At 39.6% G+C, this 27462-nt stretch overlaps 3 protein-coding genes across 3 annotated transcripts; 2 read left to right on the forward strand and 1 right to left on the reverse strand.

The window, feature by feature from the left end:
- The first annotated feature begins 2435 nt into the window (after positions 1 to 2435).
- On the forward strand, positions 2436 to 3380 carry LOC129497855 (olfactory receptor 4D5). Its single transcript, XM_055307051.1, has one exon. The coding sequence runs from the start codon at positions 2436 to 2438 to the stop codon at positions 3378 to 3380; it is 945 nt and encodes a 314-aa protein (XP_055163026.1).
- A 4942-nt stretch (positions 3381 to 8322) lies between these two features.
- Positions 8323 to 9284, reverse strand: LOC129496946 (olfactory receptor 6T1). The gene is given in 2 exon segments (XM_055305293.1): positions 8323 to 9131; positions 9134 to 9284. Coding segments are annotated over 2 exon segments (960 nt in total).
- A 10280-nt stretch (positions 9285 to 19564) lies between these two features.
- On the forward strand, positions 19565 to 23948 carry LOC129497661 (olfactory receptor 8B3-like). The gene is made up of 2 exons (XM_055306683.1): positions 19565 to 19573; positions 23010 to 23948. Exons 1-2 carry the CDS (start codon positions 19565 to 19567, stop codon positions 23946 to 23948), a joined length of 948 nt encoding a protein of 315 aa, XP_055162658.1.
- The last annotated feature ends 3514 nt before the right edge of the window (positions 23949 to 27462 follow it).

Here is a 27462-nt window from a genome sequence, read left to right on the forward strand (position 1 = left end):
CTTTTATTTAGAATTGACCAGGGAGCTTGTGGCCTCATCATTCTTGTGATAATCTTGTTTTGAGTAAGGACTAGGTGATAACATCTATCTTTTTGGAGTCTGGTTATCCTTTGTTGGTCACAGGGGACTGTCATAAAAAAAAGACACCTTCCTCCTCCCACACACACCTAGGCCAAGGTGGTCTGGTGTGTTCCCTCATCTCTGGTTTCCTTCACCTCCACATTTTTGGAATTTCTGTGAGCCTGATCACATAGCCCCTATCTATCTCTCCCTACCTAGCCCTGCCTGTCACTTACTCAACACAGCAAGGCTATAGGGTGCTGAAGTGGGAGAAATGTCCTTTTCCCAGGTGGGAGATGGCTCTAGTAATATCTTCTATCCTAGAGAATAGGTATTTTTTTAAAAGATTTTATTTATTTATTTGACAGAGAGAGAGCACAAGCAGGGAGAGCAGCAGAGGGAGAGGGAGAAGCAGACTCCCTGCTGAGCAGGGAGCTGGACCTGGGGCTCCATCCCAGGACCCTAGGATCATGACTGGAGCCAAAGGCAGACGCTTTGAGCAATTGTGCCACCTAGGCACCCCAAGAATAAGTATTTTTTATGGAAAATCACCTAGGCCAGTTCCACACTGCTAGTGCCAGGAGAGTATCTCTTTTCACTCTTCACTGTGGAGATAGAGTCCTTGAAAGTGTGAGGTTTCCCTATGAATGCAGCTCCCAGGAGTCTTGGGCTACTATGCTAGTCTATACTCAGATTCCCACAATTTGTCAAAATTGCTATTTAAGGGCTCTTGCCAGTGTTTGACTCCAGCGGTCCTGCATCAGATAGGCGGGTCTTTGCTATGATTCTCCCTTGCTTCCCTTGTGTCTCCAGGCTTTGAGGGAGTGTTTTGCCTTGTGACCTTCTGTTCTCTAATGGCTCCGAGAAGAGTCATCGCCTTTCATTTTTCTTGGCTTTTTCTTGCTTCAAGGGTAAGAATATTGATTTCCAAGTTCTTCACATGTTTTAGGTACAACCGGAAATCCCAACTTTGTGTATTTGAGACATTTCATTAACATGAGGATGAGACAAAATGATGATCAAATCAATAAAAATAAGATAAGATAAAATCATTACAATTAAGATAAAATAAAAAGATTTCATTAAAATAAGATAAAGTGGAGATTAATAAAGAAGATCAGGGAAGCATGGGGTGAACCTGGCAAGTTTGAGTAACTTGAAGTAGCTCGGTGTGCTAGATCATAGTGTGTGTGTGGGGGTGCTACATACAAAATGACAAAACGGGGGGTGGGGGGTGGGCAGGTGTCAGGGTGAAGGTCCTATGCAGAGTATGACACATTAGATCACTTGTGTCTTATTTTTTTAAATCCTTAGTGTTTAATGTAGTGCTTAGTAAATAGAAGATGCTTAATAAAAGCATATTGAATGAAGAAAGAACTAAGGAAGGAAAATATAATTGAAAAGTCATACTTAAAATTAAGTGTGGAATGATTTCACATTTCTCTTAAACAGTATGAAGAGATTAATTATAGAATTCTTACAAATAGCCAGCTTTCTCAGTATCTTTGAAAAAATATTTAACTCTATAAAAACATCCTTTCTATTTTTAAGGTTTCAAAGGTTGAGGCAGGTTTTGCATTTAACTAGTGATTTTTTTACCTTCAGTTAATATTTATGGCCTTCTCTTGCTGCTTCTCATATGAATAAGAAATTAGTCTTTGGATGATATACCCCAAATTAGCAGTGACATGCAAACTTTTCAGGGGGGGTTCAATATTTTAGTTGCCCTTCCCTGTATTTCCCTGGGGACCGTAGTTTCTTTGGGTTTCTTGCAGCCCCTGGATACGAAGCTCCTTGTACCACATGTTTTCTTATCTGGCTTTAGAGAAACAGTAGTTCACAACCCTTATTATGTCCAAATATTTGGCCAGTGGGATTTTTTTGGGTTTTCTTAATAAAGGTCACCTATAGTTATAAAATATTAGACTACAGGAGACCTTGCAGGCATTTTAGCTAATGTACATCCTAGATGAGGGAAATGAGTATGAGTCTTAGAGAATTTTCAAAGATTGTCCCTGTTTGTGCAGCTGGCTACTGGGAGAAGTGAGAGTCACTCCCAGGGTAGAAGTTTTGTTTGTTTTGTTTTCTCTGCATATCAGTTCTCCACTTTTGAGGACTATTTTTGATTTACATGAATTATAAATAGTATCAGTGTTACTCTGAGTTTTATATACTTGGATTTTGATTGCACCAGTATATGATGTCCAAGTACTTGGTTTCCTATAGAATTACTTAAAACATTTGTCTTATACTAAATGAGATGGGGAGAATTTCCCAGACAGGGTAGGGGAAATTATTGCAGAGAAGCTGATGGATCCCACGATGAATATGTCTGCTTTCCTCAGCAGGTCCACTTACCAGGTCATATCAAGCAGATGAATCCAGCAAATCATACCCAGGTGACAGACTTTGTCCTCCTGGGGCTCTCTCAGGTATGGGAGCTCCGGTTCTTCTTCTTCATTGTCTTCTCAGCTGTGTATCTTATGACTGTAATGGGAAATCTCCTTATTGTGGCCATAGTGACCTCTGACCCACGCCTCCACACAACCATGTATTTTCTCTTAGGCAATCTTTCTTTCCTAGACTTTTGCTACTCTACCATCACGGCACCTAGGATGCTGGTTGACTTGCTCTCAGGCAACCCCATCATTTCCTTTGGTAGCTGCCTGACTCAGCTCTTTTTCTTCCATTTCATTGGGGGCATCAAGATCTTCCTGCTGACTGTGATGGCGTTTGACCGCTATATTGCCATCTCCCAGCCCTTGCGCTACAGGATTATTATGAATAGGACAGTCTGTGGGCTCCTCATGGTAGCCTCCTGGGTGGGGGGCTTCATCCACTCCATTGTACAGGTTGGACTGACTATCCAGCTGCCATTCTGTGGGCCTGACAAGCTGGACAACTTTTACTGTGATGTGCCTCAGCTGATCAAATTGGCCTGTACAGATACCTTTGTCTTAGAGCTTCTGATGGTGTCTAACAATGGCCTGGTGACCCTGATGTGTTTTCTGGTGCTCCTGGGATCCTACACGGCACTGCTGGTCATGCTCCGAGGCCACTCCTGGGAGGGCCGCAGCAAAGCCCTATCCACTTGTGCTTCTCATATTGCCGTAGTGACCTTAATCTTTGTGCCTTGTGTCTACATCTATGCAAGACCATTTCGCACCTTCCCTATGGACAAGGTGGTCTCTGTGCTGTACACGATGGTCACTCCCATGCTGAATCCTGCCATCTATACCCTGAGAAACAAGGAAGCGATCATGGCCATGAAGAAGCTGTGGAGAAGGCAAAAAGACCTTCTGGGTCCCCTGGAGCACTGACCTCCCTGCCCCCCCAGATTAGCAGGGGCAGAGCCTGAGAATCTGAGAGCTGCTTCAGTGTAGCAGCCTGATTAAGAAGACCTACAAAGTAGCCCAAACTACTTGTCTATTCTAATACTTGCTCTACTACTTGCTTCTCTATTGTTCTCAACCTCAGTCAAGTTCTGGTGACCTGAACTTTTAACACAGAAAATGAAATGAGCAGGGGATTCCTGGGTGGCTCAGTGACTTAGCGCCTGCCTTCAGCCCAAGGCATGATCCTGGAGATCCAGGATCGAGTCCCACATCTGGCTCCCTGAATGGAGCCTGCTTCTCCCTCTGCCTGTGTCTCTGCCTCTCCCTCTATCCATGTGTCTCTCATGAATAAATAAATAAAATCTTTAAAAAAAAAATAAAAAGAAAATGAAATGAGTATCCTAGAACTTCTCCCAAGTGTCTCTTAGAGAAAAGGTCTTAGGTGCTATGCAGAAATGGTGTTTGGCTTAGGTGGCCCTTGCCCATGTGATGATGTTGGCCCTACTAAGAAAGTTCCAGCTGCAGCATGCATGGAGATGGTACATCTGGTGTTTCTTTTCTGATATTTCTTCTTGGACACAAAATATATATGAGGAGCTCAAAACAACTATAAACTTCCTGGAGATCGGAGTGATCTGGAGGTTAATCTAAATGTGGGACACTGAGTTCTGATTTTGAAAGGCTGATTGAATTTAATGTCAACAAAGAGAAATGGACTTGTTTTGGGAAAATTACTTCCTTCTTGTAATTTCTTAAGGCAGTCACCATCATCATGATCTTTTTTTTTTTTAAATTTTATTTATTTATTCATGAGAGACACACAGAGAGAGACAGAGACAGAGGCAGAGGGAGCCTGTTGGGAGCCTGATGCAGAATTCGATCCCAGGACCTGGGGGCATGTCCTGGAGCCAAAGGCAGACACTCAACCACTGAGCCACCCTGGCATCCCACCATCATCAAGATCTAAATAATATTTGTTAAGAGCTTACCATGTACCAGGCATTGTCCCAAGTCATTTACATTTACTATTTATTTTAATTCTCTCAACATTCTTACAAGGTAGGTATCATCTTCATTTTAATGATGAATCAGTGGCAACTGAGAGACATTAAATTATTTACGTCTTTAGAGCTTGTTTCTGGAATCCAACCCAGATCTGTTTAACTTTAGAAGGCAAGTTCTTGGTCATATCTAAAATTCCTTGAAGCTACTAAGGGTCACTCTGTTTTTGTGAGTTTGTGCAAGTTAAACTGGCATCATGGGTAGAGATAATACATCCTAACTTGGTCTTGGTCTAGTGTAGTCGAGAGAGTGAAATGGACTGGATTTTGGAATGTGGGGAGATGGAGTAAAAAGATAATTTGTTGACAACTGAACCCAATGGAAAAAGGCATAATTTTTTTTTTAAGATTTTATTTATTTATTCATGAGAGACATACAGAGAGAGAGAGAGAGAGAGAGAGAGAGAGAGAGGCAGAGACAGGGAGCCCAATTCAGGACTCAATCCCAGGACTCGATCCCAGGACTCCAGGACCACACCCTGGGCTGAAGGCAGGCACTAAACTGCTGAGCCATCCAGGGATCCCCCCAGAATTGGGTTTTAATGTGGAAAAATAGATTACTTGCCGGCCCCTGAATAAGGAGTGTTACAACTGCCACAAATACCTGAAGTGGTAACATCAGTATCCCTAGAAGCTCTCCTGCAATTTAAGAGGGAATGGAGAGATGCTCATGGTCTTTTCTTACATCGTCTCTCTAATACTCCCTCACAGTTTAACTCTCTGATCCACATTCCTGCGTCTCCTACCACCAAGTCAACCATTTGGCTTCTTATTTTTATCATAGGACCTGCACCTTTTTTTATCTTCACTCTCATACCTAAGAATCTATTTTAAAATAAAAACAAAGCAATGTTTTGTTTATTTATATTAAATGTTATTTAATCAATCGGTGATCCCTACCATGGATGTGGGATGGAAAGAAGATGATATTTAACAAATGTATTTGCAATCTTAGCATTAAGTCATTACTCATCACTTATATCTTAGTAAGTAAGTTAGTATAAGTGAAGTTCCTTTCCATAATAGTAGCCGGTTGAGAGGGAATGTGTAGTATACAGGGCCTAGAGCGTGGGTCAAACTGGAAAGAGGAAAGGTTTAGGTTTAGGGAAAAGGGAGCTGGAAGGTTTTGGAAGAGCAGATAGGACAGCATAGAGGAAACATGTAAGCTATTTGAAAAGAGTATATTTTAGTGGAAAGATAATTTTGGAATCAGAAGAATTAAGTTGGGGTTCTCTTTCCGTGTGGTTTGGTTTAGTAGCAAGAGTGTAATTCTCTAGCCACTATACTTTGGACTTGTAGAAGGGAAGCATGTTTATTTATACAAGTCATAGTGCAAATACACTGAAGAGGACATACATGTGCAAATAATATGCAGCTTCTTTATTTTTCAATAACCCAAATGATTTTCTTCTAATTGCCATATTGCTGGATAGGAAGAGAAAAGAGCTCAAGTTTAGGCAGATGTAGTACACTTACTTTTTTTTTTTTTTTGAGATTTTTATTTATTTATTCATGAGAGACACACAGAGAGAGGCAGAGACATAGGCAGAGGGAGAAGCAGGCTCCATGTCGGGAGCCTGATGTGGGACTCGATTCCAGGACCATGTCCTGAGTCAAAGACAGATGCTCAACCACTGAGTCACCCAGATACCCCTAGTACACTTACTTCTATGCGGAAAAATGCACATAGTCCCCTTATGTAGGTCGTCATTCCCTTCAGAAAATACCACAGTCTCCCTTAGGAGTCTGCTGTTTCCCTCTTTCTAGCTTGACCCTTTACTAGCCTGGCTCTTTCCTAGGCTGTAAGATCTATGTGGGTAGGTAGAGGGTTCGTCTTATCAAGCTTGTTTCCAAACTACGTATTGTCCATTTTTCTCAGCCTCCACTGCCAGTTGTAAAGTCATAACTAGCACATCTGTCCCCTAGGCCATGCAGTAGCTTCCTACTTGATCCTTTAAAATCCACTCCTCTTTCTAACCAGTTGTCCCCACAACAGCTGATTGATTTTTAAAAATACAATTAGATCATTTCCTCACTTAAAACCCTTCAAAATCTTTACATTGCCTTTACAAAGGAAGAAAGGTCCACATAAAGCTTATAGATAAGGTCCTGTCTGAACCGACCTCAGCCCACCTCTCCACTTCCAGGCCTCTTGTACATTTGTTTCTCCCAGTCCATCTTGTCTTACTCTGGGACCTGGCAAATGCTACTTGCTCTTTCTGGAATGCTCCTCCTCTACTTTTTGCCTGGATAACTGCTCCTCAGTCCGAGGCCTCAATTTAAAGCTCATTTCTCCAGAGGTATGTTCCTGAGTCTTTAATCTAAATTATTTTTCCTTATTAGCAACTCTAACAAAACTCAACTCTTTTCTCAAAAACATTTATCACAAATTGCAGCTACATACTAAGATGTGTATTTAGGTTTTCTTGTTTGTTTTTTTGTTGGTTTGGTTTTTTGGGGCACCAATCCCAACTATAATATAAGTAGGATACTCTAAAAGTGAGGGCTATGTCGACTTTGTTTACTACTAGACTAGTAGATTCACAAGCAACAAAAGAGCAGCCTCGGGTGTAGAATTGAGGAGGCATTCACTCCCAGGTTTGTGCATAGCCCTACCCTGCTCTTGCATGACCAAGAACGTGACCAAGAGGGTGTACGTCTCTTTAAAATTTGTGCCCCCCACATCTCCATTGGCCCAAGACATTACCCTAGTCTCATCCCTGCCTGGCTCAGTGCCTTAAACATACTAGGTATTTAATAATATTTCTTAAAGGAATGATTGAATAATTGTCCTTGTATTTAGACTTGGGAATTTGGGATATCCAAATATTTTGATGGTCACAGCATTCTTCCTTTATGCGATCCCTATTGGAGCTGCAAGTCACATAAAGAGCAATAGCAATTGAAAATCCAAGAACCATATATTACCACAGCCAAAATTTAATTTTCTGTATACAGGGTCTGGTTAATCTTGTTTGTAATACTCAGTCTAGGTGGAAGGCTGCAGAAAGCTTCTTACTCCTTCCCCTGTAAGCTCCTGATCTGAATCTCCATGTTTTAGCATCTGCTGGTTGGCTTCATGATATAGGATCCTGAAGCTGTAATAAGTGTGCTGAACACAGGTGAGGAAGAAGAGTAGCGGTCTCCCTGCATAAAGGCCACATCCTTACCTGCCCCAAAGTAAATGTGTCCTAACCAGAATTCTGAAACTTGACCAATTGGATCAGCCTTCTCTAGGAGGGAGCGAGAAGGGGAGGCATCAGGAAGATAGGAGGAAGGAAAATGAAGGCTTGCTCCCTATTTTATATTGTATATTTATGAAGACTTTTTTTAGATTTTATTTGTTTTAGAGAGAGAGAGAGCACACGTGCATGTATGCAGGAGGGGCAGAAGAAAGAGAGAGAATTCTGAGCAGACTCCTTGCACAGCCTGACTTGGGGCTCAATCCTACCATCCCAAGATCATGACCTGAGCTGAAATCAAGAGTCAGATGCCTAACGGACTGAGCCACCGGGGTGCTCCATATGAAGACTATTTTTTAATTGTCTGACAAAAGTACAGGGTGTTGCTTGAGTGATTTGAACTTCAAACCCAGTCTTAAAAATTGCATAAATGGGGACATCTGCGCGGCTCAGTGGTTTAACACCTGCCTTCAGCCCAGGGTGTGATCTTGGAGACCCAAGATCGAGTCCCACATCGGGGTCCCTGCATGAAGCCTGCTTCTCCCTCTGTCTGTGTTTCTGCTTCTCTCTCTGTGTGTCTCTCATGAATAAATACACAAAATCTTAAAAAAAATGCATAAATCTTTAATCTCCTAATCTAATATATATATATATATATATATATATATATATTTTTTTTTTTTTTTACTTATGATCCTCATAGTCTCTCATTGCCATGATTCTGTGCCACCTCAGGGCATCTCTCAGGGCCTGCTTCACCTTATCATTGCGGAGACTGAAGATGAATGGGTTCAGGAGGGGTGTGATGATACAGCTCAGGACTGAGGCACCTTTGTTGAGCAGTGAGGACTGAGCCTCTGACACACGGATGTAGAGAAAAATGGAGCTGCCATAGACGATGACCACCACAGTAAGATGTGAGGCACAAGTGGAGAATGCCTTCTTCCGCTCGGCAGCTGTGGGGGCCCTGAAAACTGTGGCAAGAATGCAGGCATAGGAAACCAAGGTCACTGCCAGTGACCCCAGTAACACTGCCGTGGAGAGCACAAATGCCACCAGCTCCAGTAGGCGGGTGTCTCCACAAGAGAGCCTCAGCAAAGGCCAACTGTCACAGAAAAAGTGGTCAATACCACGGGGGCCACAGAAAGGTAGGCTGGCCATGAGGATGGTGGGACAGAGCACCCAGACGAATCCAGCGAGCCAGGAGGCCAGAACTAATTGGTAACAGACGCGACCGCTCATCAGAGTCTCATAGTGGAGGGGGCGGCAGATTGCCAAGTAACGATCCAGAGACATGACAGCTAAGAGGAAGAAGTCGGTGGTGCCAAGGAGGAAGTAGAGGTAGGATTGGAGGATGCAACTGGCAAATGAGATGGAGTGATCCCCTGTGAGAATGATGACAAGCATTTTCGGAACCACAACAGACACAAGCAACAGCTCCAGAAAGGACAGGTTCCTCAGGAAGAAGTACATCTGTGTGTGTAGGGTCTGCTCACCCAGCTGAGCACAATAATGAGTAGGTTGCCTGAGGCCGTTACAATGTAGGTCACCATCAACCCCAGGAACAGCAGGGACTGTAGGATATGGCTTCTGGGGAAACCCAAAAGGACAAACTCTGTCACCTGAGTCCAGTTTTCCAGACTCATCTCCAGTGACCTGGAGGAGAAATGAAACAGAATTTTGTAACTGGTTCCATAGCCATAAATCATCATTTAATGGCTCAACAGAATAATAAGCACCTGGTGCTTCCTTACATCCTGAGATTATATTCATCTTTCTGCTTAGGAGTGACTTACAAAAAAGAGAAATAAGATATGATAGCAAGCTGTATAGCAATAATAACATGGATGATATTATGATATTGAACATTAATTATGTATTAGGAAATTTGGATGCAGTATCTCCTCTCACAGTGGCTCTTAAAGATAAATATAACTATTCTCTCTTCTAGGTCAAGAAAGGATGACTGAAGAAGTTTAAGGAACTTTTCAATGATCAAATAGGGAGCAGGTGGTAGAGGCAGGATTTCAAACCAGATTTCTGGGGCTCCCATGCACATACTTCTTTCCGTTTCACTTAGGTTGGGTATCACATGAGTGGGGTCCAGAAGAGTGGAGGGGTCAGAGAAGACTTTACAGAATAAATGAACTATGAGCAAAATCTTATTGGGATCATGAACTCTCAGTGCTTGTGGTCCTTCTATGTCCTGGCTTAACACAAGATAACAATAAAAATCAGGGCTTTCAGTGTCTTTAGAGATTTTATTTTTCTTAATCAGCCAGAGTGTCACAGGTGATGAAACTGTGGAGAGTCCGAGTCCTTTCTGGTTTGTTGTTTTTACCAACTCTTCCTTCTCTGGGTTATGGGAAATCCCTCTTCCAGGTGTAACATTGACTAGCCTCCTCTCATCCTCAGCTCTCCCAACGTGTTTGTGGCATAAGGTGAAGAGGGGGAGGGAAGCTTACCCAAGGAGATAGGTTGTAGCAATTTGCCTCTTCAACTATTACCTTCATTTGGAGATATGTTCATCTTGTCTTTAGAACTTTCGAACTTATGAAATTTATCCATAAGTTTTGCAGGGTTGAGTTTCACTAGGCATCTTGGTTCTAGGATCCTTTTGTCACATCCAGCACCAAATACGCAGAATTTCATAGATTTTGCCTGTCAATTTCATTGCCTGAAAATGTTGGAAAACATTCTAAGACAGAAAGAATGCAAATTACCATCAAGTTGTTTAATTGATGAAGAATGAAGTGTTGAGAGTTTTGCAAAGTTTAATCCAGGAACATCTATTACTCCAGACTTCCAGCATTAAAGATGGGGAACATAAATATTTTCTCAAGTCTGTCTGGAGAAGTCTTAAGAAAAATTATCAGCTGAGGCAGAGAATCTTGGTTCCAAGGCTGAAAGAAAGACCTTCAGGGCAAGTTCTGGTTATGTCAGTAAGAAATAAATCCTGGGATTAAGTAGCTAGCAAATAGTAAAGCTTTATACCTCCAAAGTCAATTAAATACCTCAATAAAACTCAGAGAAGGATGTTAGAGTATTTAGGGATGACATAATCATTTCAGATAAGGAAAATGTGTTAACTATGGCTTTTCCCAAAGTATTGGGTAAATATTGTGTTTAAAAATAGCTTATAAAGCCTAGCTGGCAAATTTTTAATATTAGCTTTTATCTACTATTATAAAACACATACGCTAAAGTCTGTTATACAGCATTCCATTGGCAGTTAACTTACTGGCTACTTGCAAGTTTCTGAGTAATTTCCAGTTGGCTGGCTGTCGTTCTTATTATTCCACATAATAAAAATATAATCCCTATATATATGTTAATCCCTATATATATTATATATATATAATCCATATATATATATATATATATATTTTGTCATTTTGGGGATGCTGGGTGGCTCAGTCAGTTGTGTCTGACTTTGGCTCAGGTCGTGTTCCCAGGGTCTTGGTATCCAGCCCCATTTCAGGCTCTGCACTCAGCTGGGAGTCTGCTTCCCCCTCTCCACCACTCATACTCTCTGTCTCAAATAAATAAATAAAATCTTAATTTTTTTTTCTCATTTTGAACCTCCAAATAATGTTGTTGGTTAGTTAGCCTAATGTCTAAGAAGTCTTGCATAAACTCATAGTTAGAAGTTGTTAAAGTTATTATTGGAAATGATTTCTTGTTCCCATCTACTTCATACTAAAAATAGTGTTTGGCAAGGTGAGAGCCAATGGAGGGAATTAGAGCTATGAGGGACACACATGTACACACATTTTCAATTCTATCTGCATTATAACTTAATCTACACAATTAGGGAGCTACTGTTGTTGTCCACTTTATAACTGAGCAAATTGGAGCACATCAGGCTAAAAAAACTTCAGAGGTAGAGCTAAGATGAACATTTAAGATGATCCAACCCTGATGTCAGACCAGTAGCACTACTACTTGAAATTTGAACCTGCCAGATGGAAAAAGGACATTGATTTGGAGTGCTGCAATATAATAATGCCTCATAATAATAACAGCATTTACTGAGTAGCTGTAATATATTAGGAAAGGAATTTTTCATTCATTTCATTGTTCAATGTCTCAGCAACCGGGCAAGCTAAGCATTACTTCCATTCTACAGGCAAAGGAATTATGTAGAAAGTAAGGACCCATATCTAGTGAGTAGAAAAGTTAGGGACTGGAATTTTAGGAAGTTTGACTTTAGAGACTGCACTTGTAACTGCTCAGCCATAATATCTTAGGCGGGAGAGAGTTCGTGACTATAAATTTGATTTGACGTCAACTTCCAATTGTTACCTTGCTTCATTTGTGGGTTAATGATAAGAATTGTGCATATGGAAATTAGTTATTGTAGTTTAAAGCTTTGGTCCTAAAAAAATAAAACTATCCCTCAGAATGTGTGCTAGACTGAGCCTTATCTCAAAGGCTTTCAGCTTCTACAGAGAAGTGAGACTGGGTGTTCTGGCCCCAATCACTACTCTCCATCCCCAGAAGGACTCTCTTACCTGAGTATATCCTAGAAACTTGTCCTCCTTGTCTTTCAAGTTCTATCACAGGGTATGCTGGATCTATATCATGTAGAAAGCAGAGCATTCTGCTTGGGTTGCTTATAAATCTAGAATCACATACAGGTACTTAGCTACTTTCCCATTCCCAATAAGGACTCCTTCATGGCATTACACATTTGGCTTATTATTCTAAATATGGTTGGAATCATCAAAACTCTCCTATCTCCCTTCTGAAATATAGGACCCTCCTGCCAGAATTTACCATAAACTTAGGCTATGAGACTTTTTCTTTTTTTTTTTTTTTCTCTTTGTCTTTAGAGAGAGAAAGCATGTGAGCTGTAGGGGGTGGGTAGGGGCAGACAGAGAGGGGCAGAGAGAATCTTAAGCAGGATCCACACTCAGTGTGGAGCCCAAATTGAGGCTGTATCTTATGAGCCTGAGATCATGATGTGAGCTGAAATCAAGAGTTAAATGCTTGAGCCACCCTGGTGTCCCTGAGATCCTTTCTCAATCCTTTCACCCACATGGACCATTTGGTCTTGCAAATTTCCCATTTCCAGGATATATGTCCACGTCTCTGTTTAGTCCTCCGGCAATCCATTCAGAGCTCCTCTCCTGTTTCCCTTAGCCAAATCCTTCTCATTTCCACTGGCAACACATTTGCATAGCTAGTTTTCTTTTTTTCCTCTTTAGGTATACTCCTGGTATCTTGAGGTTTGAATACATTTTATATTTTATTAGTCAAGGGAGAATCTAGGTTTATTGAATTATTTCCTCAGAGCATGGAAAACTTGTGCCAGAATCATCTAGTTTGTTGATTAAAAATACTGATTTCTAGGCTCTACCTGTAAAAATGCAATCATCCTCTGGGGATTGGGCCCAGGAATACAGATTTTTAACAATTTATCTGGGTTATTCTTATTTACCTTAGAGTTTGAGAAATGCTGGATTTAGAGAGAAAGAAGAGAGTTGGGCTTTTTGAGCAAGGTTAGGAAAAAGGGCTGAGATATTAAGAGGAGACTAAGTAGTAGGTACGGAATAGAAGAGCCCAGAAATGAGAGGCCTAGTTTTCTAAACTAAAACCATCACCAATGTGGTGGAAAGCTAACTTTACAGATGACCCAGAGAAGCCATAAATCCAGGCTATTAATTCTTACAACACTTCAGATGGCTAACCCATGCTCCAGTGTGCCCACAAATATGCAGGGATTATTCCTTTCAGGCCTGGGCTAACCAAGTACCCCATACGAGTACCCCCATACATATGAGACTAGATACAACCTTGAACACTTTGTGCCAGGTATTTTATCAGGTACTGGAGATAAAAGTTGAATTGCTATGGAGCCATAGTGTAGTAAGGGTTAGATATATTGATTGCAAATTGTAAATTGCATTAGAATTCATTTAAGGCTGTGATAAAAGTAAAATCAAAGTCATGTAGGGGCAGAGAAAAGAAAGGAACAAATTTTGTGTATGGGGCAGCATGGAATACTTATAAGGTTAATAACATTTAACCAAACACTTAAGGAGGAATTGTAGATCCAGAAAGGATATGAGTCTTCCAGGTTTAAAGTAACCCAAAATACCAACTTTTGAGTTTTTCAATAGGAAAATGAGATTATAAAGATTATTCATTTTTTATTATTAAACTATGGTTTAAAATACACTTATAATTATTATGTAAGTATATTTATTCTTAAAAATAGCAAGACCAGGGCATACTATTTCTTGGATGAAGAATGACTCAAACCTGATGGACTTAAAGGCTCTAGGAGCATAAACTGGTTCTTGAGACAGATAAAATTTAATTGGATCCTTCCCATCTCTGCTAGTAGGCCTTTATATACTTATTACACAGTATTCTTGCTTTTAGGTAATTATCAAATAATCATTAATGTGTTAATTTAAAAAGAAATGTGACTATTTTGGGTTACTTCTTTTTTTAAAAAAAGATTTTATTTATTTATTCATGAGAGACACACAGAAGAGAGGCAAAGACATAGGCAGAGGGAGAAGCAGCCTCCCTGTGGGGAGCCCATCTTGGAACTTGATCCCAGGACCCCAGGATCACGCCTTGAGTTGAAGGCAGATGCTCAACCACTGACCCATCCGGGTGTCCTCAGTTACTTCTTGATAGAAATAATTTAGTTCTTAAAGGTTTGAAGTTAGAATGACTAACACAGTAACTGTTGAATGAAAAATTTCCCGGAAATTATGCTATGTTGGGCAGGGTACTTTGTCTTGTGCTATCCTACATACGATAGGTTACCCATTACTTCTCTACATGCAAAACTTGATCTTTACATGAGACTTCAGTGAGAAGAATAAGGACAAAGTTTTCCAAAAGCTGGAGGTATGGTGTTTGAGGCCTTAATAAAAGAGAAAGTTGTTAGTCTAATTAACTCGTTATTCAAAACACAAATATCAAAGCTTCCCATAGTACCTTACTTTATTGGCTATGTGTGTAGAACTCAACAGCCAAAAGTAGCGATGGAGAGTTCTCATTCCTATCTTCCTTCAGAGAAACAAATTGTTTTACTGTGTGCAATGAAATATGCCATATTTGTAGTACTCTAAAACTATCAGCCTTAACTTCTGTATACACAAGACTTAATTCTAACAAGCTCCTTTCTAAGTCAGAGTAAGAATAAATTCTCAGCATACAAAGTTGCCTGAGAGAAGAGGCTGATATAAATTGGCTTGTACCTGTTCTAGTACTGCACGTCTTAGGCTTCTTCTCCTGGCCAATTTGAAGAATGTAAAGTCAGAGGATCTACAGGGCTCCTGTTCATGGTCAATGAAACACACAGAAGGCTTCTTGTATTGACACCTGTTTGCTCCAAGTGATACTAAGCAAAACTCCACTGTGGTGTTGAAAGAAAAGTTCCTTTAACTTCGCATGATTAATTCTTGCCATAACTGATCAATTAAAATTTACTTTAACTTGCTTTAAACTTGCTTTGAAACCCCAAAAGGGAACAACTTTGACCCAACTTTGTTAAAAATAAACAATGTAATTAGTCCTTTGAGGCTTCGGGGAGTAAGTTGTTTGAGTTTTGTCATAGAGTGGCAGCCATACTTCTTTAAAAAGAAAAATAAAGCTATTTCTTGAGTACAGGGTAGAAGAAAATTTGCCACTATATTCAAACTTCAGGAAATACTTTTGAACTTGGTAGTGACTCAGTGAGGTCTTGGCTATCTTAATAATGTAATGAAATTATAAAAATTAAATATCTTTATATTATCAGCACTAATAACAAAATAAACCTATTTTTAATAAATACTAGATATCGACTCACATACTAGTTGTGACACAATTTGTGGCATGAACTTGAATATGTTATTAAATTCTCTGAGTGTCCATTTCCTCACCTGGAAAATGAGTTACACAGAACTTTCAAGGGAATGGGTTGTATATAATTTGCACTAAGATAATTAATAAAGATTAGAAAAATCACTTAAATTTTTTTAAAGAGTTCAGTTATTTTATTTACGAGAGAGAGAGAGACAGAGACAGAGACAGAGACCCAGGCAGAGGGAGAAGCAGGCTCCAAGCAGGGAGCCTGACATGGGACTCGATCCGGAGTCTCCAGGATTATGCCCTGGGTTGAAGGTGGTGCTAAACTGCTGAGCCCCCGGGCCTGCCCAAATCACTTGAATTTTTTTTTTTAATTTTTATTTATTTATGATAGTCACACAGGGAGAGAGAGAGAGGCAGAGACATAGGCAGAGGGAGAAGCAGGCTCCATGCACCGGGAGCCCGACGTGGGATTCGATCCCGGGTCTCCAGGATCGCGCCCTGGGCCAAAGGCAGGCGCCAAACCGCTGCGCCACCCAGGGATCCCCTGAATTTTTATCTCATTATCCAGCAGAATAAAAATTCTCTTGTCATTTATATAATTTCTATAAGCTCAGAGTATCCGTTCTTCTCTGCTTACTCTACCCCCATCCCCTGAATAAATGTTGAACTTCAAGTCCCTTAAAATGACACTGTGAACTGTCATCAAGAGCTTGCCTCTTTTTAGATGTTGTTCTATTGAAAAATTTTGCACACTGGAGCACGAAGTGAATTGTGAATACTATTGGTTTAGCAGAGATATGATAAAATCAAAAGAACATATTTAAAAATTCTATGATGGTTGTCCAACCTTGGTTGGAATTAGGAAATATAGTCATGTCAGACTGTACATTGGGGATTTTTTTTAAAGATTTTATTCATTTATTCATGAGAGACACACACACAGAGAGAGAGAGAGAGAGAAGCAGAGACACAGACAGAAGGAGAAGCAGGCTCCATGCAGGCAGCCCGATGTGGGACTCCATCCCGGGACTCCAGGATCATGCCCTGGGCCGAAGGCAGGCGCTAAACTGCTGAGCCACCCAGGGATCCTCTCGGGATTTTTATTTGTAGCTAATTGTGTTTTTTTTTTTTTTCTCTCTCTTCTTGAAAATGGGAAGATATTCTATGATACTCTTAGGGATTCACAGGCTAAATAAAATATAGTTTAAAATACACAATGGATAAAAGATAATTTGGCACTGATCAGAGTTGTCTGTCTAGAGAAAAGTTTTCAAACATTCCAAGATTGTCAAATCTTGTCCTTTTAAATCAGATAGAATGGTGAAGTCAGTAAAAGCTATCTAGTTTTTTTATTTTTATTTTTTTAAAGATCTTATTTGTTTATTAGAGAGGGATAGAGCACAAGCAGGGGGAGAGACAGAGAGAGAGAGAAGCAGACTTCCCACTGACCAGGAAGCCTGAAGCAGGGCTGGATCCCAGGATCTCAAGATCATGACCAGAGGCAAAAGCAGACACTTAACTGGTGGAGGCACCAGGTGCCCCTATAAAGCCATCTAGTTTTGCTATGGGAAAGTGAGGAGCCAGGCTTGCTTTGATTTTCAAGAATCAGAGGAAGTGTGCTTGAGTGTTGAATGCCATGGTGGTTACTGTGGGTGAGCGGTTCCCACCTTCATTCTAATCTCCTCAGTGGGTTGGATCTGGATCTGCAGAGAACTAGGAGTCCATCCTGGAATCCCAGTCTAGGATCCATTTCCTAAGCACAGCTGATGATTTTGTAAGCACTTAATTCCCTTTAATCCTCTTTGCTTAAAAATCCTTGAATAGTTTGTTTCCTTCACTGAAACTTAACTGTTAGAAATTCTAATTAGAGTGGGACTTCTATAAAGCTTGGCAGATAATCACCTTCCTCCAAGGGTGTTTGTGCCCTACTTGACCCCAAAGCCATGTGTCATAAGAACAGGCCAAGAAACAAGAAATGAATCCAAGTGGGTTGTTCAGTAACACACCTGGTGATATCTATGTTCATTCTGAGAAAAAAAAAGTCCTTATGATAATATTTCATCTTAGAATAACGATGGAATATTATTCTGAGGGGAGATTACATAACTGCTATCTTTTCCCCCAAAATGGGCATGTCCTCTTCTCTTTTCTTTTTTTTCTCCCTTATACCTGCTTACTCTGGTGAATCAATGCAAATGATTAGGGAAAATTGAAATGTCTATTGGCTGAGTTAGCTCAGAAACTACTCCATAATAACATTAAATTATATGAGAAATTGCCCAAGTTGAAAATATGTGTGAAGTATGTGAAGGTTGTCTTTGATACTTTCCAAATCCTTTTCTGGAATCTGATCGTCTTCCTCCTCAACAAAATCTTTTATTAGCTATTTGAATACTCTTGTAGGGGTACTTTTTGTCCTTTGCCATACAAATTTACCCTCACTTGTTATCTTAGTAAAGCGTATGCGAGAAAGATATATATATATATATGTACACGAGAGCAGTGGATTACTGACTGCGCTATTTCAATTCCAGAGTTACTAGCATAAAAAAAAATTCAGAGATTAGCCTAAAAGAGTACCAGATTGGTGAAGTTTCAGGCAGCTTCAAAAATGAATGAAAGAACATCCTACACTGTGGGGATATCTGTGTGGTGACTGGGTTGTGCCTCAAGACCAACAACTCAAACGATAAATATTTTAACTTACTAATAAAATTTTAATTTAATTACAAGTAGAAACTGAGAGAGACTTAATTTGAATTCAGGGACAATATGTCATCTAGAGATGAATTGTGCTTTTATATTTTGAGGAAAACAGGAAGGTAATACATAGAATAATAATTTAATAACAATAATATTAGGAATATTGATATTAATTGTTAACCTATTATTATTAATATAATAGTAATAACATTATTATTATGCCAGTGCATATTTATCTAAGTTTCAGTAAGTATGCTAAATTATTTATATTCATTAACATACTCCAATCTCCCAACAGCTCAATACAGTAATAATGACATTTGAGTCCTTTCTTTGTAAACCAAGTACTTTGCCAGCAGAATCTTATTTAATCCTCAACACTGCTATGAGGCAGGAACTACTTTGTCCTATTTTATAGATTAGGAAATTGAGTTGTAGAGAAAGCTGCTTGCCTAAGGTTAGCCAGCTAACAAGACAACAGAAGATTTAAATATGGTCATTTGCTCCAAGATCCAGGCTCCTACCCACTTTATTACACGTGTGATTATTTCACAAATACCAGATGGATATAATCTGATGGCAGCATCCGTCACTGATATTTATGGAGCACCCAGTCTGTGACAGACCCTGTTTCCTACCACTTCAGAAATATTTATTCTTTCCTCTCACATTTCCATGGAGGAAAGGACTTCTTTTTTCTCCACATTCTGGAAATCTTGAATTTTTCCCATTTTACCTGATTTCCTAACAGAAGAGGAGCCTTTCATCTGGAGTCTAAAATTCTTTGGGCCACACCTTTACCAGTAGGTGGAGCTATCATGCTTCAAAAGCAAGAAGGCAACTCCATCCTTTTCTTTGGACCAGTTCATTTATTAATAGAAAAATGACTCTTTTTGGCACCATCTCGTCACCCTCACTCCTGCAAAGTAAATAGACTGATACATAGAATAGCTTTTCTGCTGGTGAGGAATGTCCACAATTTTCCTTTTGTTGATTCAGGGCCAGAGAGAATAAGTTAGGAAGCCTCATTTGGCTTTAAAATTAAAGATTTTTCCAATCTAATATTTACTAGAGAGTTCTGCTTTCTACAGATAATGACCCCCTTGCCATTGCTACAGCTGGTTTGTATCTTATTTGACCAGAGGCCTTTGTTCATATTCTTTATTGATTAGAACTTAGAGAAGAAGAATTAATCTTAGGATGAACTAACTTCTAAAAAAAATTGCTTATGATTTTTAGTCAGCCTTGTAAAAAAAGAAAGAAAATTCTGCATTTGGGACAACCTAGGTGGACTTGGAGGACAGTATGCTAAGTGAAATAGGGCAGACATAAAAAGACCAATACTGCATGATTTCACTTATATATATAATCTAAACACGTCAAACTCATGAAAGCCTAGGGTAGAATGATGGTTGTCAAGGGCTGGGGAGTGAGCAAAAGGAGATGCTTTCTAAGGGGAAAAATGTTACAGTTCTGCAAGATGCATAAGTTATGGAAATTTGATGTACAACATTGTAACTATAATTAATAATACTTTAATATATCCTTGAAATTTGGTAAGAGTTGATTGTAAGTGTTCTCATCACAGAGAATTCACAATTATGTGAGGTAATGAATATGTTAAATAGCTTGATTGTGATGATCATTTTACAATGTATGCATATCTCAAAACATCAGGCCCCGGGTTAAAATACATGATTTCTTGCATCTTTAGAAAATATAGCATCACATAAAGCTTTAATTACCACTGACTTTGACAAGTTAGAATATATTGAGCTTGAGTTACTTAACAGGAGTGAGGTGGGGTACCTGGGGGGCTCAGTGGTTGAGCATCTGCATTTGACTCATGTCCTGATCCCTGGGGTCCTGGGATCATGTCCCACAGCCTGCTTCTCCCTCTGCCTGTGTTTCTGCCTCTCTCTGTGTCTCTCATGAATATATAAATAAAATCTTTTTTTTTTTAAATTTTTTATTTATTTATGATAGTCACACACACAGAGAGAGAGGCAGAGACACAGGCAGAGGGAGAAGCAATCTCCATGCACCGGGAGCCCGACGTGGGATTCAATCCTGGGTTTCCAGGATCTCGCCCTGGGCCAAAGGCAGGTGCTAAACTGCTGCGCCACCCAGGGATCCCCAGCATCTGACTCTTGATTTCATCTCAGGTCATGATCTCAGGGTCATGAGCTCTAGCCCCACATTGTGCTCTGTCTCTCTAAAAAAAAAAAAAAAAAAAAAAATCTCAGAAAAAGAAAACACATTTTATGGACCCTCCCAGGTACTCATCACTGTTGTAGCCTAAGGAATGTCTATCCAGTTGGGACACTATTCAAATTTGGCCTGAGGCATTCTTAGCAGCCTAGTAATTTTGAGGGGTCTGAGAAAAATAATTGGGATTCATTTCAGTAATGGTTTGGTTTAAAATTTTCTTAAATATAAAATCCACAATTGAAAGATTTCTCAAATTCTTTTCTTGCCCTTCTGCTCTTTTTTTCTCTTTCTTTTCTCTCCCTGAGTTTACCTAATCCCATGGCTTTAGCCTCAAAGGAAACGATGCCCAAATCTCTTTTGCATGTACTGACCTTCCTCCTTATATTTATTTAGCCTTCATTGGACATTTTCCTAATGTGTACTTCTGCTTGGATGTCCTGCAACAATCTCATCATTTTCAACACTGAATGTATACTTCTCTTTTTTTTTTTTTAAAGATTTTATTTATTTATGATAGTCACAGAGGGAGAGAGGCAGAGACACAGGCAGAGGGAGAAGCAGGCTCCATGCAGAGAGCCCGACGTGGGACTCAATCCTGGGTCTCCAGGATCGTGCCCTGGGCCAAAGGCAGGCACCAAACCGCTGCGCCACCCAGGGATCCCTGAATGTATACTTCTCATAAATATTTCCAATCTTTTCGAGTTCCTTCTGTTTGTAGTAACAGCATAAGTTATCAAAACACCTAGGCTAGTATCCTTTGGAATTTTTTTTTTTTTGTCTATTTCTTTCTATCTTCTTTGTTAGAAGTCCTGCTGAATCTTCCTTTGCAATGTCTCTTGAATATATTTGTTTCTTGGAATTACTCACAGCAGCACTATTATTTCAGGGCATTTAAAAATCATCCACAGTCAGTGGATGTTGTGATTGCCTCCCAAAGCTTGACCCTGCCTCCACTCCATCTTATACCAGTCCATCTTGCTGGTGTGCACCATGTTAATATTCCTGAGTCTGCGTTTTGATTATTTCAATCCTGTGCCAAAAAAAACAATAAAAACCCTGAATGGTTCCCGTTGGTCTCCCATGGTGAGCTGACCTGGAGTTGGGCATTTTAGTGCTTCCTAAACTAGATCCAAATCTGTCTTTTGATCTGAGTCTGTGCTGCAGTCCCTGGAGGGAGACATTGGGCCCTCTGAGTGCCTGTGGAAGTCCTCAATGTGACACTGAGAGAGGAGGAAAATGATATTCTTTCTTTGAGTTCAGTAACTTTGATCTGAAGTGCTCCTCCATGGCTACCAGGAGTTCAGCAGTGGCCTTCACATACTTCACTGGTATTTTTTTTTTTTTTTTTGTTCCACACTCAGATGTGTGAAGAAAAACATTGACACTACGCAAGGCTTTGCCTATAGAACAAGACCTCTGTTGCATTTAGTAACTAGTATAGGTCCCAGGAAAGATGGGAAAAGGGATTCTCATTCATTTATCTAATTAAAAAAATATCTAGTCAGTACTGACTGTATATGTGTCAAGTTACGAAGCTGCTACAGAAATAGTGCTGAAGAAAACAGACATAATTTGTGTCCCTTTAGAACTTAAATTCAAATGTACGTGAGTGTATTAATGTGTGTGTATGTGTTGTGGGAAGACACAATGAACAAACAATGTATAGTATTTCGTATGGCAGTGGGTGCTATGGATGCAGGAAAGATCATCTGCTTTTCTGTTTGGGGATGTTGCCTTATTTGACAACACACCAAAAGGTGTTAAAATGGTATTTTCCAGTACGTCACTGTTACTATAATGAACTAGGCTATAAATGCAGAGTAGGTAATTTATTTTTGCTATAAAGCCTGATCTCTGGGGAAAACACTGGGAGAACAGGTCTTCCAGTTTTTAATCAGGTCCCTAGTATTTCCTAACTCATGAAAACCCCTGGGATCATATTAGCATGGGGGCTCTTTTGGCACCAGAAGATGATATTTACTACCTACCCCCTAGTCTGGAGAAAAACACTTTTGGCAAAGCCACTATCAGAAATCATGTTCCGCAAGTCGTGGCTCCTCAGAGGTCTGTGCTCTGGTTCCCTTGGTCCAAAACTCACTCAAAACAAAAACTGTAATGAAGAAGAAGAATATCTGTTCTTGGCTGCTCCCCTCTAAAATTCATCACAGCCACTTGTGCCTCTGAGAAGGGAGAAAAATGAGCAAGGCCCAGTATTGAAGTCCCAGTGCAGAAGGGTGAGTATTGAATTTTATCTGTCCTGTTCTTCTTCCTCCCAACCCTGAGGAAGCTGAAGATCTGGAGTGGCATTATTATCTCCTCTCTGCTGAGACAACCATTAGTCATCAAATGGGGCTGGTAGACCGTCAAAGCAGAAGTGGAGCAGAAATAATGTCATCTTGATTGGCCACAGGATAACTCAGTCTTACCCTAACAGCACTAGCCTGTTACTGTTTTTGATATACATCTTTAAACAGTCGCTCAGCCTTTATACAGTGGAGGTGACAAAGGCACACAGCAGGGTGGGTTTGAGTTCATTCTTTCATTCTGGGTCTCAGTCTCATTATGGAGGAATTAGGGAGAGACAGCTGGGTACTCATTTTAATGTCACCGTTTGTCCTGTTCTCACAGATACGCCCTAGGGAAGAATGGCCATAGGAAATGACTCTTCAGTGACCGAGTTTATCCTGCTGGGTTTAACACAACAGCCGGAACTCCAGCTGCCTCTCTTCTTCATTTTCTTAGGATTCTATGTGGTCACCATGGTGGGGAACATGGGCTTGATTCTTCTGATTGGTCTGAACTCTCACCTGCACACTCCCATGTACTACTTTCTCTTCAACCTTTCCTTCATTGATTTCTGCTACTCGTCTGTCATAATCCCTAGAATGCTGATGGGTTTTGTAAAGGAGAACATCATCTCTTATGCAGAGTGCATGACACAGCTCTGTTTCTTCTCTTTCTTTGTTATCGATGAGTGCTATGTTTTGACATCAATGGCCTATGACCGGTATGTGGCCATCTGTAAGCCCCTGCTTTACAAGGTCACCATGTCCCATCAGGTCTGCCTCATGCTGATGGTGGGAACATATGTGATGGGGTTTGTGGGTGCCATTGCCCACACCGGATGTATGCTGAGACTCAGCTTCTGTGATGGCAACATCATCAATCATTACATGTGTGACATACCTCCTCTTCTCCAGCTCTCTTGCACGAGCACCTACATCAATGAGGTGGTGGTTTTCATTGTGGTGGGCATCAATGTAATAGTGCCCAGTCTCACTATCTCCATTTCTTACACCTTGATCCTCTCCAACATATTCCATATCCGTTCTACAGAGGGCAGGTCCAAAGCCTTCAGTACCTGCAGCTCTCACGTAGTTACTGTTTCTCTCTTCTTTGGAGCATCGGCATTCATGTACCTTAAGCCTTCTCCTGCTGGGTCTCTGGATCGAGATAAAGTATCCACAATTTTTTATACCATCGTGGGGCCAATGATGAATCCTTTTATTTATAGTCTAAGGAACAAAGATGTTAAAATTGCACTGAGTAAGACTTTGAAGAAAAGGGTATTCTCATAAATGGAAACTGTTTTAGTTCCAGATTCCAAATCCTAGCAAGGGCATACAGTGTATGAAGCTATGGAGAGAACAGTAAGAAGTCAAAATAGAAATGCAAATGATTCAAATAATAGGGTAAATTATTTATAAATCACTGCACACAAACAATATAAAGAAGAAGAGGGATCAGTCCTTTATCTTTTCATAGAAGGTAAAAAGGAGTTCACTTGTCATTCTTCTGCTTATTTTCAGAAGTTATTAAGTTTTAAGTATAAAGGGTTGTATGTTGGTAAATCCAGAAATGGTAAATTGTGAGATTTTTGGCTGAGGCATGCTTGGAATTCCTGTGAAGCTTTGTCATGGATATATGGACTTTGGTGGACTTGAGATTTGGTTTTTATTCATTCATTCAATAAACCTTCATTGGGGGTGAAAAAAAAGGCTGTGGAGTGAGAGTTGTCTATTAGACTGCTGTAGGACATTTTGTTTAGGGAGATTCTTTTGTTTCCCCAAAGAAGATAAAAATAGAAAGATTCCCTTTTTCCTCTGGTCTCTGGTCTCAAGGAAGCGTGGTAAAGGGAGATTTCCTTCTGATCCTAGATCCTAAGGAAAAGAAATTAAGATAACCTTTTAGAGCTATCAGGAATAAAAGGAACACTGGGTTTTGCCTCTTGGGATTTCAGGGCAGGAAATATAGATAATGGGAGAGGCTGTATTAGTAGAATAATTTTTGTCCTTTTCACAAATAGTCCTAAAAATTTTAAATCCTTTTAGCAATCGGCATTTTCCCTTTATTATTTCCACTGTCCCTTTTGTCTCAGAAGTTTAATGGCACAAACAATACAGTAATTTCATCAACAAATAGATTCTGAGCACCTATCCTAGACCAAGCTCTGTTGTTAAACATCGTGGATATAGTGGTAAGTAAGACATGCAATGTCTGTGCTCTCACAGGGCAGATAGAGTTGTTTTCTCAGTCTTGAGTTTTGAGATTTCTTGATATATTCTGAATGCAAAGTATATCAGACATGTGGTTTAAATATTTTCTCCTAACTTATCTTGTCTTTTCATTCTCTTTTTTTTAAAAAAAGATTTTGCTTATTTATTCATGAGAGACATGAGAGAGGGGCAGAGACATTCGCAGAGGGAGAAGCAGGCTCCCTGTGGGGAACCTGATGCGAGACTAGATTCCAGGACCCCAGGATCTTGACCTGAGCTGAAAGCAGGTGCTCAACCACTGAGTCACCCAGGTGTTCCTCTTTTCATTCTCTTAATATTATCTTTCAAAAAGCAGAAAATCTTAATTTTGATGAATTCTAATATCTCAATTTTTATTATGGCTTGAACGTTTGGGGTCATATTTAACAGGTCTTTTGCTTATCCTAGAGTTCCAAGGATTTCTCTGTTATGTTTACTTCTCTAAGTAGTATGGCATTTAAGTCCATGATCTGTTTTGAATTACTTTTTCTATACGGTGTGGGTTGTTGATCGGAGTAAATGTTTTTGCATATGGATATCTAATTATCCCAGCATCCTTAGTTGAAAAATAGTTCAGACTCAAGTCAACAAAGATATTTGGATCCAGAGGTAGTAGTGGAGAAGGGGAAATGTGTGGCTCTCGTGCTGCTAGGTACTGATGAATGCGTTTGTGCTTCTGAGTGAGTTAAATAAAAGTTTGGGAAGGGAATTACTGGGCGAATGGAAAGTCTATGTTTAATTTTTTATGGAACTACTCAACTGTTTTTAAAAGAGACTCTACTATTATATTCCCACTAGCAATATTTGACAATTTTTTCCATATTTTTTGCCAACACTTGGTAATGTCTGTCTTCTTAATCATAGCCGTCCTGGTGGTGCAGTAATATTTCATTTTTTAAAAAATATCATTTATTTATTCATGAAACACGGAGAGAGAGAGAGAGAGAGAGAGAGAGAGAGAGAGAGAGAGAGGCAGAGCCACAGGTAGAGGGAGAAGCAGGCCCCATGTTGGCAACCTGTCGCAGGACTGGATCCTGAGACTTCGGGATCTCATCCTGGGCTGAAGGCGGCGCTAAACTGCTGAGCCACCACGGCTGCCCTCATTTTGGTTTTAATTTGCACATCCTTAATGAATAACACTGAGCATTTTTTCATATGCTTATTAGCCAATTGTATACCTTCTTTGAAATATCAGTTTAAATATTGTGTCTATTTTCTTTTTTCTAATTGAAATGTAGGTGATATAGAGTTTTATATTAATTTTAGGCATACAATGTAGTGAATTGATAATTCTATGTATGATGTAATGATCATCATGGTAAATATAGGTACCATCTGCAACCATACAATGTTGTTAACAATATTATTGACTATATCCCCTATGCTATTCTTTTCATGTCTGTGACTTTTTTTCTGATTAGGTTATTTCTCTATTCAATATTAAATTGTAAGACACAGTTAAGAAAATGAAAAGTCAAATCATAAACCAAGGATGTATATATTTGATAATGGACTTGTGTTAAGAAAATATAAACAACTCTTATTAGTTCTTATGGTTTATTATTTTTCATTCTTTTACTTTCAACCTACTTTCATTGTTATATTTGAAGCAAGTTTCTTTTAGGTAGCATGTAGTTGAGTTTTTAAATGAGCCTTGAAAATCTCTGCTTTTTAATTGGCCTCTCCATTTAATTTGTTTAGACTATTACTGAACTCTTGATGTCTGAGGGCTGACTCTAATATTGCATTATTTTCTCTTTGTTTCCACTGTTTCTTGTTTCTCCGCTTCTTTTCTTGCCTTCCTATCAATTATTTGACCTCTCTTAGAATTCAACTTTGATTTATACTTAGTGATTGGAGGAAGTGTCTCTGTCTATATACTCTAGATAGCACAGTATACATATGTAACTTATATGGTCTAGTGGTATTGACATTTTATGACCTGGAATAAAGTGTAGAAAACTTGCTTCTATTTACTTCCCTTTACTCTTTTCCATTAAAAATAACTGTCTTTAGGGCAGCCCTGGTGGTGCAGCGGTTTAGCGCTGCCTGCAGCCTGGGGTGTGATCCTGGGAGCCCGGGATCGAGTCCTGTGTCAGGCTCCCTGCTTCTCCCTCTGCCTGTGTCTCTGCCTCTCTCTCTCCCTCTGAATTAATAAATAAATAAATCTTTAAAAAAATTGTCTTTAGTATTTTTTTCTACATACATTGAGTGTCACGTCAGATGGTGTAATTACTTTAGCTTCAAATGTCAAAAAAATTGTTCTAAAAAATCATGAAAATCAGTCTTATTTATCTCTATTTTTCCATAGTCAATAGTTCTTCCTTCCTGGAGTTTCAGGCTTCATCCTGAGATCATTCCTTTCTGTTTCATATACTTTTTAACCATTCTGAAAGGGTCAGTATCTTGACAAATTATGTTAGATTTCCTTCATCTGCATATGTATTTATTTTCCCTTTATTCCTGAAGGATATTGTTAGTGGATATAGAATTCAATATTGATGTTGAGTTTGAGAAATTCTTTGTAGATTTTGGATACTAACCCTTTATTAGATAG

Source organism: Nyctereutes procyonoides, unplaced genomic scaffold (genome assembly GCF_905146905.1).
Source record: "Nyctereutes procyonoides isolate TBG_1078 unplaced genomic scaffold, NYPRO_anot_genome, whole genome shotgun sequence".
In the NCBI taxonomy this organism is placed as follows: Eukaryota; Metazoa; Chordata; class Mammalia; order Carnivora; family Canidae; genus Nyctereutes; species Nyctereutes procyonoides.